Here is a 12006-nt window from a genome sequence, read left to right as displayed (position 1 = left end):
TGAGGGACAGCGCTCAGGCCCAGAGTTCAGGCCCCACGACCGGACCCAAAAAAAAAAAAACCCAGCACAGAATGGTTCTTGAAGTCCTTCTGAGTCATGTATGTGCTAAGTGTTCCAATATTTGAATACATGAATGAATAAAAACGTGTTGCTTCAGAAGCAGGCTTAAGAAGTGGGAAGAAGATACATGATAATTTGTGCTTTTACTTGGCAAAGCAAGTTTACTGAGTGACATGGTCTTTTTTTGTAACTTTTTCGTTACTGTTCCCATGACTTTTTGCTTCTCATCCATATGTGTATGTGTGTGTCTATTCAGTCTGTACCAGAATAATATATACATATGCACACACAAAAATGCACATACACAGACATACACATGTGTATATATATATATATATATATATATATATAGAAATATATATTTCTACCAAGTTGTAAAAAACAGTTGTCATCTTCTTAGACAATTAGAAATACTTGAAACTTTTTGTAACTGCCAGGATTTAAAATTAGAGACAAAATTGATTTCTACTGGAAAGCATTTCATGGACTAACTAGGACATTTCCAGGGGCCATTGATCATTAATGCTGATTGTAACTCACAGAGAGAGCTTCCAGATAGACTTCAATAGCACTTAACAGCTTTTAAACACATGTACATTTCCACATGTGTCATTTTCTCTGGCCAGCATTATATCACCTTCAAATTCAGGCTTGAAATATCAGACAATATTTCTCCTGGATGTTTTTCTAGCTCTAAAATTCTAGGACCTATTTCCGTTGTAGAACAAATGTAAAATCTTATAGACTTCCTTTAAAGCTTCCCACCAGTCCTGAGCATTTCTCATTCCATGTGTCTTTGCTGTCTTGCAAGTGTTGTTATTTTATTACACTATATTTATCTCTGGTATGCTCCAGTGTACACTATGTATTAACTCACTGGTTGGAGTTATGACAGGCATTGTGATTTTTTATTTTTTTGTTGGCCGTGGGGCTTGAACTCTGGGCCTGGGTGCTGTTCCTCAGCTCTTCAGCTCAAGGCAAGTGCTCTACCACTTGAGCCACAGTGCCACTGCCGGTTTTCTAGTGGTTTATTGGAGCTAATGATAGTCTCATGGACTTTCTTGCCTGGGCTGACTTTGAACCATGATCCTCAGATCTCAGCTTCCTGAGTATTTAGGATTATGGCGTGAGCCACCTGAAAGTTAAGCCAGGCGCTGTCCCTCAGCTCTTCAGCTCAAGGCTAGCACTCTACCAATTGAGCCACAGGGCCACTTCCAAGTTTTTCTGCTTATGTGGTGCTGAGGAATCAAGCCCAGGGCCTCATGCATGCAAGGCAAGCGCTCTACCACTGAGCCACCTTCCTAGCCCAGCAATGCATTTAAATAAAGATTTTAGAAAATGTCTATTGTTTTTCCATGTTGAATTTGTTCTCATGGAATAAAGAAGGCTTTTGTGAAAATCATAGCATATTTTTTCCCTTAACATCTTTTTTTTTTAAACTAAGGATTTTATTTGGAATACAGAATTGCCGCTATTTGACTAGATCTTAAAACCCTTCACTGTAATGTTTCTAAAAGTTTTTAGTGTTTGTTTTTGAAGGACTTAATCTGTTTGTTTGTTCTCTTATAAGTCTCTTTGTAATAAGGCTTTTTAAAGTATAATTTTATTGTTATTATTAAGGTGATGTACAGAGAGGTTACTATTTCATAAGTCAGGTAAGGAGTACATTTCTTTCTCGGACAGTGTAACCCCTTCCTTTACTCTCTCCCAATTTCCCTTTCCCTTTCCTGCCCACAAGTTACATAGTTCATTTTTCACATAGTGTATATTGAATAGCATGACTGACTTTATTCATGCTTCCTACCTCCCTTTCTGCAGTCCCCCTTTGTCTCCTCTAAAAAGAAAAACAGAAGCAAAACAAACATTACTGTCACTACTGCCAACAACAACAACAACAACAACAAAAGCCACATTTCCATTTTCTGGAATCCTTAACATCTTTTAAAAATATTTTAAACAGTGGACACTGGTTGCTTATTCCTGTAATCCTAGCTACTCACGAAGCTGAGATCTGAGGATCGTGGTTCAAAGCCAGCCTGGGCAGGAAAGCCCATGAGACTCTTAAGCTGAAATGAAACTTGTGGCTCAAGTGGTATAGCACTAGCCTTGAGCAAAAGAAGGTCAGAGACAGTGCCCAGGCCCTGAATTCAAGCCCCAGGACCTGTGCATGGGGCGGGGGAGAGGAACCTGCGCACGTGCACGTGCACACGTGTGAACACACACACAGATATTTTAAATCTTCAGTAAAGTGGCAAGAATAGTAAAATGAACCTTTTCATTAGATTCGTTGTTAGCATTTCCGCATTTTTTTCTTTCTCTGGACCCATATTTTCCCCCCTAAACTATTTGGGAATAATTTGTGGATATCCACTAGCTTCTACTAAATATGTTAGCATGTGTCTTATAAAGAAAAAGATATTCTCCTACATAGCCATGGTGCTGTTACCACAGACCATATTCAAGCCTCTCTGGTTGTTGAGATACCACTTTTTCTTGTCTGCTGGTCCTGGGGCTTGAACTTAGTGGCTGGGTTCTGTCCTTGAGATTTCTTTTTTGGTCCTTGAGCTTTTTTTTTCTCAAGGCTAGTGTTCTACCAGCTCTACCTCCAGATTTTTTGATAGTTTTAGTGGAGAAGAGTCTCACCGACTTTCCTGCCTGGGCTGGCTTTGAACTGTGATCCTCAGATCTCAGCCTCCTCAGGTGGCTCAGCTAGAAGCCACCTGCCTCTGAGATAGCATCATAAATCATGATGTATTCTCTCAAATGATCACTTGTGAGCTAAAGTGATGGATGCTTATTATATTTCTCATGTCTCTACTGAAGAAATGATTTGAATAACTATCTAATTTTACTATTGATAGATTATATGACATGTCACATTTCCTTAACACACAGCATATATCATATGTAATATAGATGATATATATGTATAAAATACATGTACATATACATTCTAAGAAGCACTTTTGGAACAATGTTGACTACTAGTTCTCTCATTTCAAGGGGAAAAACTCTGATTAAATTCTGCTTGTCAGAACTGAGGCTTATAACAAATGCTGACAGACCTTGGAAAACAACTTGTGGGTCTTCTCTGTGTTTTGCTTGCTCATCTCCAGTGACTTCTCTCATGCCTTATTTTTCTCTTTACACACCGATTCAAAGCATGAGGGTAAACCTGCAGTCAGAAACACAAAATCCACTAATAGATATCCTCATGAAACATTAACTAAAACTATATGGAGACAAGCGATAAATGTAGGGTGTGTTCACAAGAGTGCATTTTGAAATGAAAGAAGGGAGAATAATGACAGGTACAAGGTTGGTAATGGAAAAAATGGAGAGGCAAAGGTTATTTATCACTTTGCTGTTCAATTGCTTGATCTTTGAACAGCCTTAATTTTTTTCAGGAACTTATTTTTTTTCAGAATAAGTTCTCAGGAACTTCTTCAGAATAAGTTCCTGAGAACTTATTCTGAAAGTTCTGGAAACTCTAGGCTTCTATGGCTGTGTTACTCAGTGCAAAGTCAGCAGCATGGATTACTTGAAAAATTTCCCATTGGGAAGAGTGTGGTACAGTGTTAACTAATGTCCCCAGACCTTGCAAAACAAGATGGGTCTGAAATGTTGTCATATGTTCTTGTTATCCATGATCATATCCTTTATACCAAATTATAGTTAATCTCTGAAAGGGACAGCTTACCTGTCCCTTTTAACTTACCTGTCCCTTTATCTGGTCCTTACCTGGTATCTGCCCTCCATGGACCCTCAGGTAGAGTTCATTTTCTTAACTATTTCTAGCTTTTGCCTGACCCTGTGAGTCTCACTGTTCAGGTCTGCTTATGTTTGTCTTCAGGTCTGGTGTTCCCAGGGGCCTCTGGATCATAACCCGTGCTTACTGAGGATTTTTGTTTTGTTCTTTACCAAGGGCACTGTATTACCCTAGGCACCTGACTCCCATGACTTCTTGAATTTCTTGAAGCTGCACTGCTTTGAAATGACTGCTGTTCTTCCCTCTGGTCTATAGGTATAGCTAAGGACTGCATTAGGTTCTTATTGCTGCTATAACAAATGACCACAAACAGTGACTTGAAACAACAGAAATCTATTGTCCTTCAGTCCTGGAAGTCAGAAGTACAAAGTGGGTGGACAGGCTTCTGAAAGTTCTAGTAGAACAGTTTTTATTTTATCATCTATAGGGCACTTATTCACAGCTCCAGCCTCCATCCTCAAAGTTAACAGTGTAGCATCTTCCAATCTCTCTCATCATCATGGCTCCTTCTGTTTCCAACCCCTCTTCCTCTGCCTCCTTCTGTATCTGTATGAGTGCATGTGTGCGTGCCTGCATGTGTGTGTGTGTGTGTGTGTGTGTGTGTGCATGCACATGTGTGCCAGTCCTAGGGCTTGAACTCAGGGCCTGGGCATTGTCCCTTAGCTTTTTCACCTAAGACTGGCACTCTATCACTTGAGCCACAGTGCCACTTCCGGCTTTTTGCTTATGTGGTGCTGAGGAATGGAACCCAGGGCCTCAGGCATGCAAGGCAAGCACTCTACCACTGAGCCACCTTCCCAGCCCAGGTTTCAAGTTCTTATGTTCCCAGGACTATGATGTGGACATCTCCTCCAAGGACTGACTGAAAATAAACAATGTATAAAAATTATTAGGCCGAGGGGCTGGGAAGGTGGCTCAGTGGTAGAGCACTTGCCTTGCATGCATGAGGCCCTGGGTTCGATTCCTCAGCACCACATAAGCAGAAAAAAAACCGGAAGTGGCGCTGTGGCTCAAGTGGTGGAGCGTTAGCCTTGAGCTGAAGAGCTGAGGGACAGTGTCCAGGTCCAGAGTTCAGGCCCCACGACCAGCAAAAAAAAAAAAAAAAATTATTAGGCCGAATCCCAAGTACAGAAAAAAAGTCTTTAGAAATTACTTTTAAAAATGATATATCTCGGGCTGGGAAGGTGGCTCAGTGGTAGAGTGCTTGCCTTGCATGCATGAGGCCGTGGGTTCAATTCCTCAGCACCACATAAGCAAAAAGAAGAAAGCTGGAAGTGGTTCTGTGGCTCAAGTGGTAGAGCGCTAGCCTTGAGCTGAAGAGCTGAGGGACAGCGTCCAGGCCCAGAATTCAGGCCCCACGAGTGGACCAAAAAAAAAAAAAAGAAAGATATATCTCTGACCTTCGACCTAAGTTTTTGTGAATCCATGTTTTTTAACTTTTTATGCTAAGATTTGTTGGTGGTTGTTTTGTTTTTAATGCTGGTCCTGGGAATTGAACTCAAGGCCTGGGTGGTATCCCTGAGGTCTTTTTGCTCAAGACTAACACTCTACTGCTTTTTGGTGAATATATTAGTGATCAGAATCTCACGTACTTTCCTGCCTGGGCTGGCTTCAATCCATGGTCCTCAGATCTCAGCCTCCTGAGTAGTTGGGATTACAGGCCTGAGTCACCAGTGTCTGGCTATGCTTTGTTTTTATATAGTGAACATAGCACTGGTATTAATTATGAGGATGATAGGGAGAACAACTAGATAGTACCCCTAAAGCATGGAGTCTTGTGGAATGGTTTGGAGAAGGCTTCTTTAGGACATTAGTCAAGAATTGGACTATGTGGTTGGGAGGTGAGAGGAAAAGGGAGAATCCTCAAGCATTGGATACTTGTAGTTAGAATCCATGAGGAGAGCTCAATCTAGCTGTGCTCCTGCAGAAGGTAAGACCCAAATAACACAATGGAGACTTTAATTTGATCTGCAGCGACAGAGGTTGCTAGGACAGGTAGCATTAGTAGTGTACTACTGATAGAAAGCTGGATTGTACTGTATGTATAACTTGTGCATGATTTATCCAGAATTCAAATCAGAGTAGAGCTTAAAAAAATCATTGCAACAATGAGATGTACAAGACGTTAGGTTGAAAAACGAACTTTACAACTTTTGCGGTGGGGGGGATCGGTGGGAAGGGATGGTAAGGGGAAACAAAGGAGGAGGCAAAAATGCTTGATAAGAAATGTACTCATTACCTTATTCATGTAATTTTATCCCCTCTGTACAGTATTTTCACAATAAAAAAACATTTATTAATTTAAAAAAATCAGAGAAATCTAATGGGCCAAAGGAAAAGAACAGGGCAGGAAATCTTTGCAAAGGATCAATTTTGTAAGTCTGAGTGAATCAGTGTTAGGTGTCCAAGAGACCTGAAATGGTCTTCTGATAGGTAGACTTTCCTGTTGTCCCCAGGTGAAATAGAAATACTCAAAGGCAAGGCTGGGTCAAGTAGGCCCCAAACACACCACCATGAGGAAGTTCATTGGTGATAAGAGAATATAATTTCCTTAAACTTTGTTGTTTAAGGCGCCTGGGTCACTGAGAGACTTGAACCCCTTACACTTTTATTGAGGGTTGCAGAAGACATTAGTAAAGGTTAATTAGTGTCATATTTTATCCTTTTGTGCTACTTTTACGTCTCCTAAGGCTTTATTACTTATTGATCATTTTTATTTTTCTTATGCTGTGTGGCTCAGTTCCAAGGAAAGGACATATCAAGGGATCGGATGACAGCTATCATTTCAGTCAAATTAGAGAGGCCAACGCTATTGTTTTCCAATGGAAAAAGCACTTAAGATGCAAAATCTAGGGTATACTGGAATAAAAATCTAAAGTATACTTGAGGTATTTTGACCATGTGACAATGGTTCAATAGGCATGTTTTGAAACTGTGGTGTTCTGTTTCAGGCTGTGTGTGTGTGTGTGTGTGTGTGTGTGTGTGTGTGTGTGTGTGTGTGTAAGAAGTGAATGCAAGGAACAAAGGTGTTTTGGTTTTTTCTTGTTGAATCAGTCTGCTTATAACCCGAGGGCCCATCAGCCACCATTCTTTGGAGCTGCATTGTCTGTTAACTCTGTGGGGTAGCTTTGTGCCAGGCGTGGGCAGAAAGGCAATGTGTTCTCTGTTCACCTTGCCCCAGCCTTCCATTCCCAGAGTGGATTCCCCAGGCTGTACCCATCCTAGGTTGTTATTTGTGTGGGATGGGTATGCCTGGCTGAAGCCCAGAGATCTCTCTCCATGGAACCTTCCTTGCCAGCTCTCAGTCTACTTTTCTCTGTTCCCTGCTTCTCTGGGCATCATTTGGAGTTGATCTAGTTTTCTGCTCTTTCACATGTTCTGCAACGAAATTCTCCTTCTCCACTGCTTCCTGTGGTTGCACATTTTAGTCAGGGCATCACCATGGCTCTCATACCTTGGGATTTCTTTCTGTGCTATCATTTTACAAGGTCATATTTCTTATTTCTGTACATGGCATGGACAGTATGAACTAATACCCTTGTGTCAGGTCTTAATAATAGTTCACACGTGATGTCTTAAACTTGTGTTTTCATTATAATAACAATATGGACAAAGCCAACAATTCAGAAGGTCTATAATGAAAATGACCGCACTCTTCACCCCTTTCTCCACTACCTTCTCCTATTCTAGCTGTTTCTCTTGGTATTTGCCTACAGGTTTCTAAATAGTGTTATCACCATTCCTGAATTTTCAAATTTCTCCCTATGTTGAAGGAATACTTAATGGCTTGAAGCATTTAATATCCACTGAGTTCTCTTTCTCTCAATCCTCACTACCACATTTCAGCTTTGGAATTCCTTTCTTTTCTTTTTTGTTGATGGGGCTTGAACTCAGGATCTACGTGCTGTCCCTAAGCTATTTTGCTCAAGGCTAGCCCTCTACCACTTTTAGGTACAGTGCCACTTCAGTTTTCTGGTGGGGAGATAAGAGTCTCACAGACATTCCTGCCTGGGCTGGCTTTGCACTGCAATCCTTAGGTCTCAGCCTCCCGAGTAGCTAGGATTACAGGTGTGAGCCACTAGTGCCCAGCAAGGAATTGGTTTATTTTATGGAGGTATTTGTCAATTTCATTCCAAATACCCCCAAATGGCAAGTTTTCTCTGGATAATTTTACTTGTTCTCAGTGGTTCAGACTAGAATATTTCTTTTTTTTTGTGGTAGCAAGGTTTGAACTCAGCACCTTCTGCTCTCATTCAACTTGCCTGCTCATGAGCCATGCCTCCAGCTTTGCTATTTGCTGGTTATTTTGGAGATAGAGTATCATAGTTTTCTGTCTGGGCTGGCTTTGAACTGCAGGTCTCCAGATCTCATCCTGAGTAGCTAGTATTACAGCATTTGGCTCCAGACATTTCTGGAATACCAAACTTGTCAACAACAACATAGTACATTCAAAGACTCTTTATATGTGGACTCTGGTGGCTCATGCCTGTGAGCCTAGCTACTCAGGAGGCTGAGATCTGAGGTTTGCAGCTAGAAGCCAGCTGGGATAAGAAACTCTGTGAGACTTTTATCTCCTGTTAACCACCAAAAAAGCTGGAAGTAGAGCTGTAGCTCAAGTGATAGAGCGCTAGCCTTGTGCCCAAAAGCACAGAGACAATGCCCAGGCTCAGTTTAAGCTCCAGGACTGGCACCTGGTAAAAAACAAAAACTGGATAGTTGGACCCATCACTGTAAGAGTGGACTGACTGATGAACCATAGTATACTTTTAACAAGAAACCCAGGGAGTTTACTCTTACAATCTGCCTAGACAGTTCACATTGTTTGAACTTAATAGAAATTAAATGGAAGTTTAGGCTCTAAATACTGTTTAGGATTTCTTATGAATCTGTGGCAGGTGGTGTGGCCTTATCTGTCTTTTTCCTGGAAAAGATATACATAAGCAGCTCAGCTTCATCAAGTGGAAACAAATGCCCTCTCTCACCTCAGTCCAGTAATACTTAATCTAGCCATAATTAGCCAACCACAGAAGATAGGAAAGAGCTAACCTGGCCAAGAGAAATTTCAAATTGAGCAGACTATCCAATGAGGGATGTTATGAAGCTTTCTTCCACCCCTAGCCTCAGTGACTCTTAGAGCTTGCTTTGGGCACAGGGTTCAGATTGTTCTAAAAGTTTTAGGGCACTGATAAGATTAGACATTTTTCTTTGAAATTGTTCAGCTAATTCCACTCGTCAGGGATTTGCAATATGTGGCATTTAGCATGTCGGGTGCGGAGGAAGAAAGGAAGTTTTCTGAGAGAAGCCTCAGCAATTCCATTAGCACAGGTTGACTCACCCAACTGTAATCTGTTGTAACAACTTCAATGAAATAGATGAAACACAACTGCGAGAGCATAGTGAACAGCGCTGAGAAAAAGAGATGCATTTCCAGACGAAGAGAACAGATTTTAATTAAATTCACTTGTTAGTGGAGGTGTGGCTCAAGTGGTAGAGCACCAGCCTTGAACAGGAAAAACTAAGCCAGAGTGTGAGGCTCTGAGTTCAAGCCCCACTATTGGTGCATGCGCACATGTGCACACGCGCACGCGCATACATATAAGTGCCGTCTAAAAGTCACTTGTTTCTGAATTTCTATGGTATAACTTCAGATATAAAGCTGAAACTATTTAGTCTGAGTTCATTCATTCATTTATGTATTCATTTAGTGCATGCTCTAGCGCAGATTCATATGCCTGGAGCTGGAAATGCAATGGCCAGGAGTAGCAATACCACCCCAGTCTTGCACAGAAGCACACACCAGACACAAACTGAGGGAAGGCAGACATGAGGAGGAACCTTGTTCTGTGAGGTCATAGAGGACCCCAACTAGCTTACGGACTTCTTGATATTGGGTACTAGAGGTATAAGTAATCTCAGGGGTTAAGAATGGTTTCAGGGCTGGGAAGGTGGCTCAGTGGTAGAGTGCTTGTCTTGCATGCATAGGCCCTGGGTTCGATTCCTTAGCACCACATAGGGAGAAAAAGCCAGAAGTGGTGCTGTGGCTCAAGTAGTAGAGGCCCAGAGTTCAAGCCCCATGACCAGCTTAAAAAAAAAAAAGAATGGTTTCATTTAGGGCAAGAGGGTCTGGTTTGTGTATATGTCTATATGTGTTTGTGTGTAAATTAACAAGACTTGACAGATCAGATATTAGGAGGGGAGAGAAATCGAGGGAGAGGGGGTGGGAGAGAGAGGAAGAGATCAAGAAGAGAGAGAGGGGGGAGACAGAGATCAAGAATGCCACTAAGGCTGGGCACTGTTGGTTAACACCTGTAAATCCTAACTACTCAGGTGGCTGAGATCTTAGGGTTGTGGTTCAAAGCTAGCCCAGGCAAGAAAGCCCAGGAGACTTATCACCAATTAACCACTAAATAGTCAGAAGTACAGCTGTGGCTTACATAGTAGAGTGCTAAGTCTTGAGCACGAAAGGTCAGGGACAGTGGTCCCACCCTAAATTCAAGCCCTGGGATTGGCACCCACACACAAAAAGAATGTCATTTAGGTTTCTGAGGTCTGTTCTAGCACATTCTGGGGGTCAGAAGCTTAAATGGCATTTTTTAAATGAGTCATCTTTTAACAATGAAAGGGTTTTTTATAAAGAGATAGTTTAGTATACCTTTCTAGAAGCGCTGACAGTTTACTTAAGGGAAGTGTTTAAGGAATTCATTGGGTATTGGGAAGAAGGTCATCACAAGAGTGGTATGAATACCAAATAGAGGACTCAGAAGTTCAGAACTTCAAAGTGTGACTATTGTTTGGAACTGATAGTTTGAGTAATGATAGAAGGAGGGTCATAAAGGTGCTCCTGGTAGATTCTTATTTTAATTTTTTTTACAAGTGGTTTGAATGACAGGAAGGAAAAGGAAGCCAATAGGAGGAGCATAGGAAGAATGAACAGGATCATTGGAAGAACTGATCAGACATTCTCCTTTACAGAATCTGCTTACTCATTACGCTGAGCTTGAAATTTGGGAAGTTACATTTTTTGTGTACCATGAAAACCAAATCTGTCTTCTTTTTAAGGTGATCGATATGCCTGAACACAATCCTGGCAATTTGGGAGGAACAATGAGGCTGGGACTAAGAAGAACTGTTTTCAAAACTGAAAATTCAATATTGAGTAAGTCTCCTTAAATCATTTGTTTGAGAAGAAATGGAATGAAGCTGGCTGCCAATAGCTTACACCTGTAATCAGACCTACTCAGGAAGCTGAGATTTGAAAATTGTGGTTTGACACCAGCCAGGGTAGGGAAGTCTGTGAGACTTATCTTCAATTAACCAGCAAAACTCAGTAATGGAACTGTGGCTCAAGGCTCCAGCCTTGAGCAGAAAAGCCAAGTGAGAGAATGAGGCCCTAAATTTAGGTCCTAATACCTATGTAAGAACAAAAGAACACAAAAAATTCACAGCTGTAATAGAAAGTGCTTAGATATTACTTTTTAAAATTTAAATTTGATTTATAGGCCATTGTTTGCAATGTTCTATGAAAAAAAGAAGAGAGAAAAGAATTCTTTACTAAAACTGAATCCCTTGCACTGGAAGCAAAGCCTAGAGGTGTTGTTAGACACAATTGCTAGGCTACCAGAGTGATTCTAATTTTTATATTCAAGGACAGGTCCTGTTTTTTTTTTCTTAGTCACCTGTTAGCCCCTTCAGGGTCATGAAAATGGAATTTACTTTTCTGACGTGGAAACTATAGGTATAAATTGATTTGGACAAAACACTGGTAGTCTTCATTTGCTTTGCTTAGAAAAAATATCTCCCCAGAGGCTCTCTCCTGTGTTTGGTTTGTATGTGGGTCATCTTCATCTGCAAAAGCTTTAAAAAAGGAGACTTTAAATAAAAGGACCAATGATCGTGTGTTTGCAATTATCTTTAAACAGGTTAAAGAAAATTTAATAGTCCTTAAGGCTGGAAGCATAGCTGAGGTGCTAAAGCGCTTGCCCAGCAATCTTGAGGCCCTAGGATCTATTCCCAGTACAGAAAAAAATTAGAAATTATGTTTGAAAATAGATATTACTGACCCTAAGTTTGTCTAAGTTTGTGCATCTATGTCTTTTGTTAACTTTTTGTGCTTAGTTTTTATTTAGTCTTTATTATTGTGAAAATACAGTACAGAGAGGTTACAATTACATGGGCAA

At 40.9% G+C, this 12006-nt stretch overlaps 1 protein-coding gene across 5 annotated transcripts in view; it reads left to right on the top strand.

Moving 5' to 3' along the window:
• Ctps2 (CTP synthase 2) overlaps positions 1 to 12006 on the top strand; it is a 109901-nt gene that overhangs the window by 63599 nt on the left and 34296 nt on the right. For all 5 annotated transcript variants that reach the window (XM_013032113.1, XM_013032116.1, XM_013032112.1 and 2 more), the window contains one exon: positions 10889 to 10985. In XM_013032113.1, the coding sequence (XP_012887567.1) occupies positions 10889 to 10985 (97 nt within the window). The remainder of the gene's footprint in view (positions 1 to 10888; positions 10986 to 12006) is intronic.

The sequence above is a fragment of the Dipodomys ordii genome, unplaced genomic scaffold, assembly GCF_000151885.1.
Source record: "Dipodomys ordii isolate 6190 unplaced genomic scaffold, Dord_2.0 Scaffold150, whole genome shotgun sequence".
Classification (NCBI taxonomy): Eukaryota; Metazoa; Chordata; class Mammalia; order Rodentia; family Heteromyidae; genus Dipodomys; species Dipodomys ordii.
Note: the sequence above shows the minus strand (reverse complement) of the source record. Positions and strands in the feature narration are given on the sequence as shown.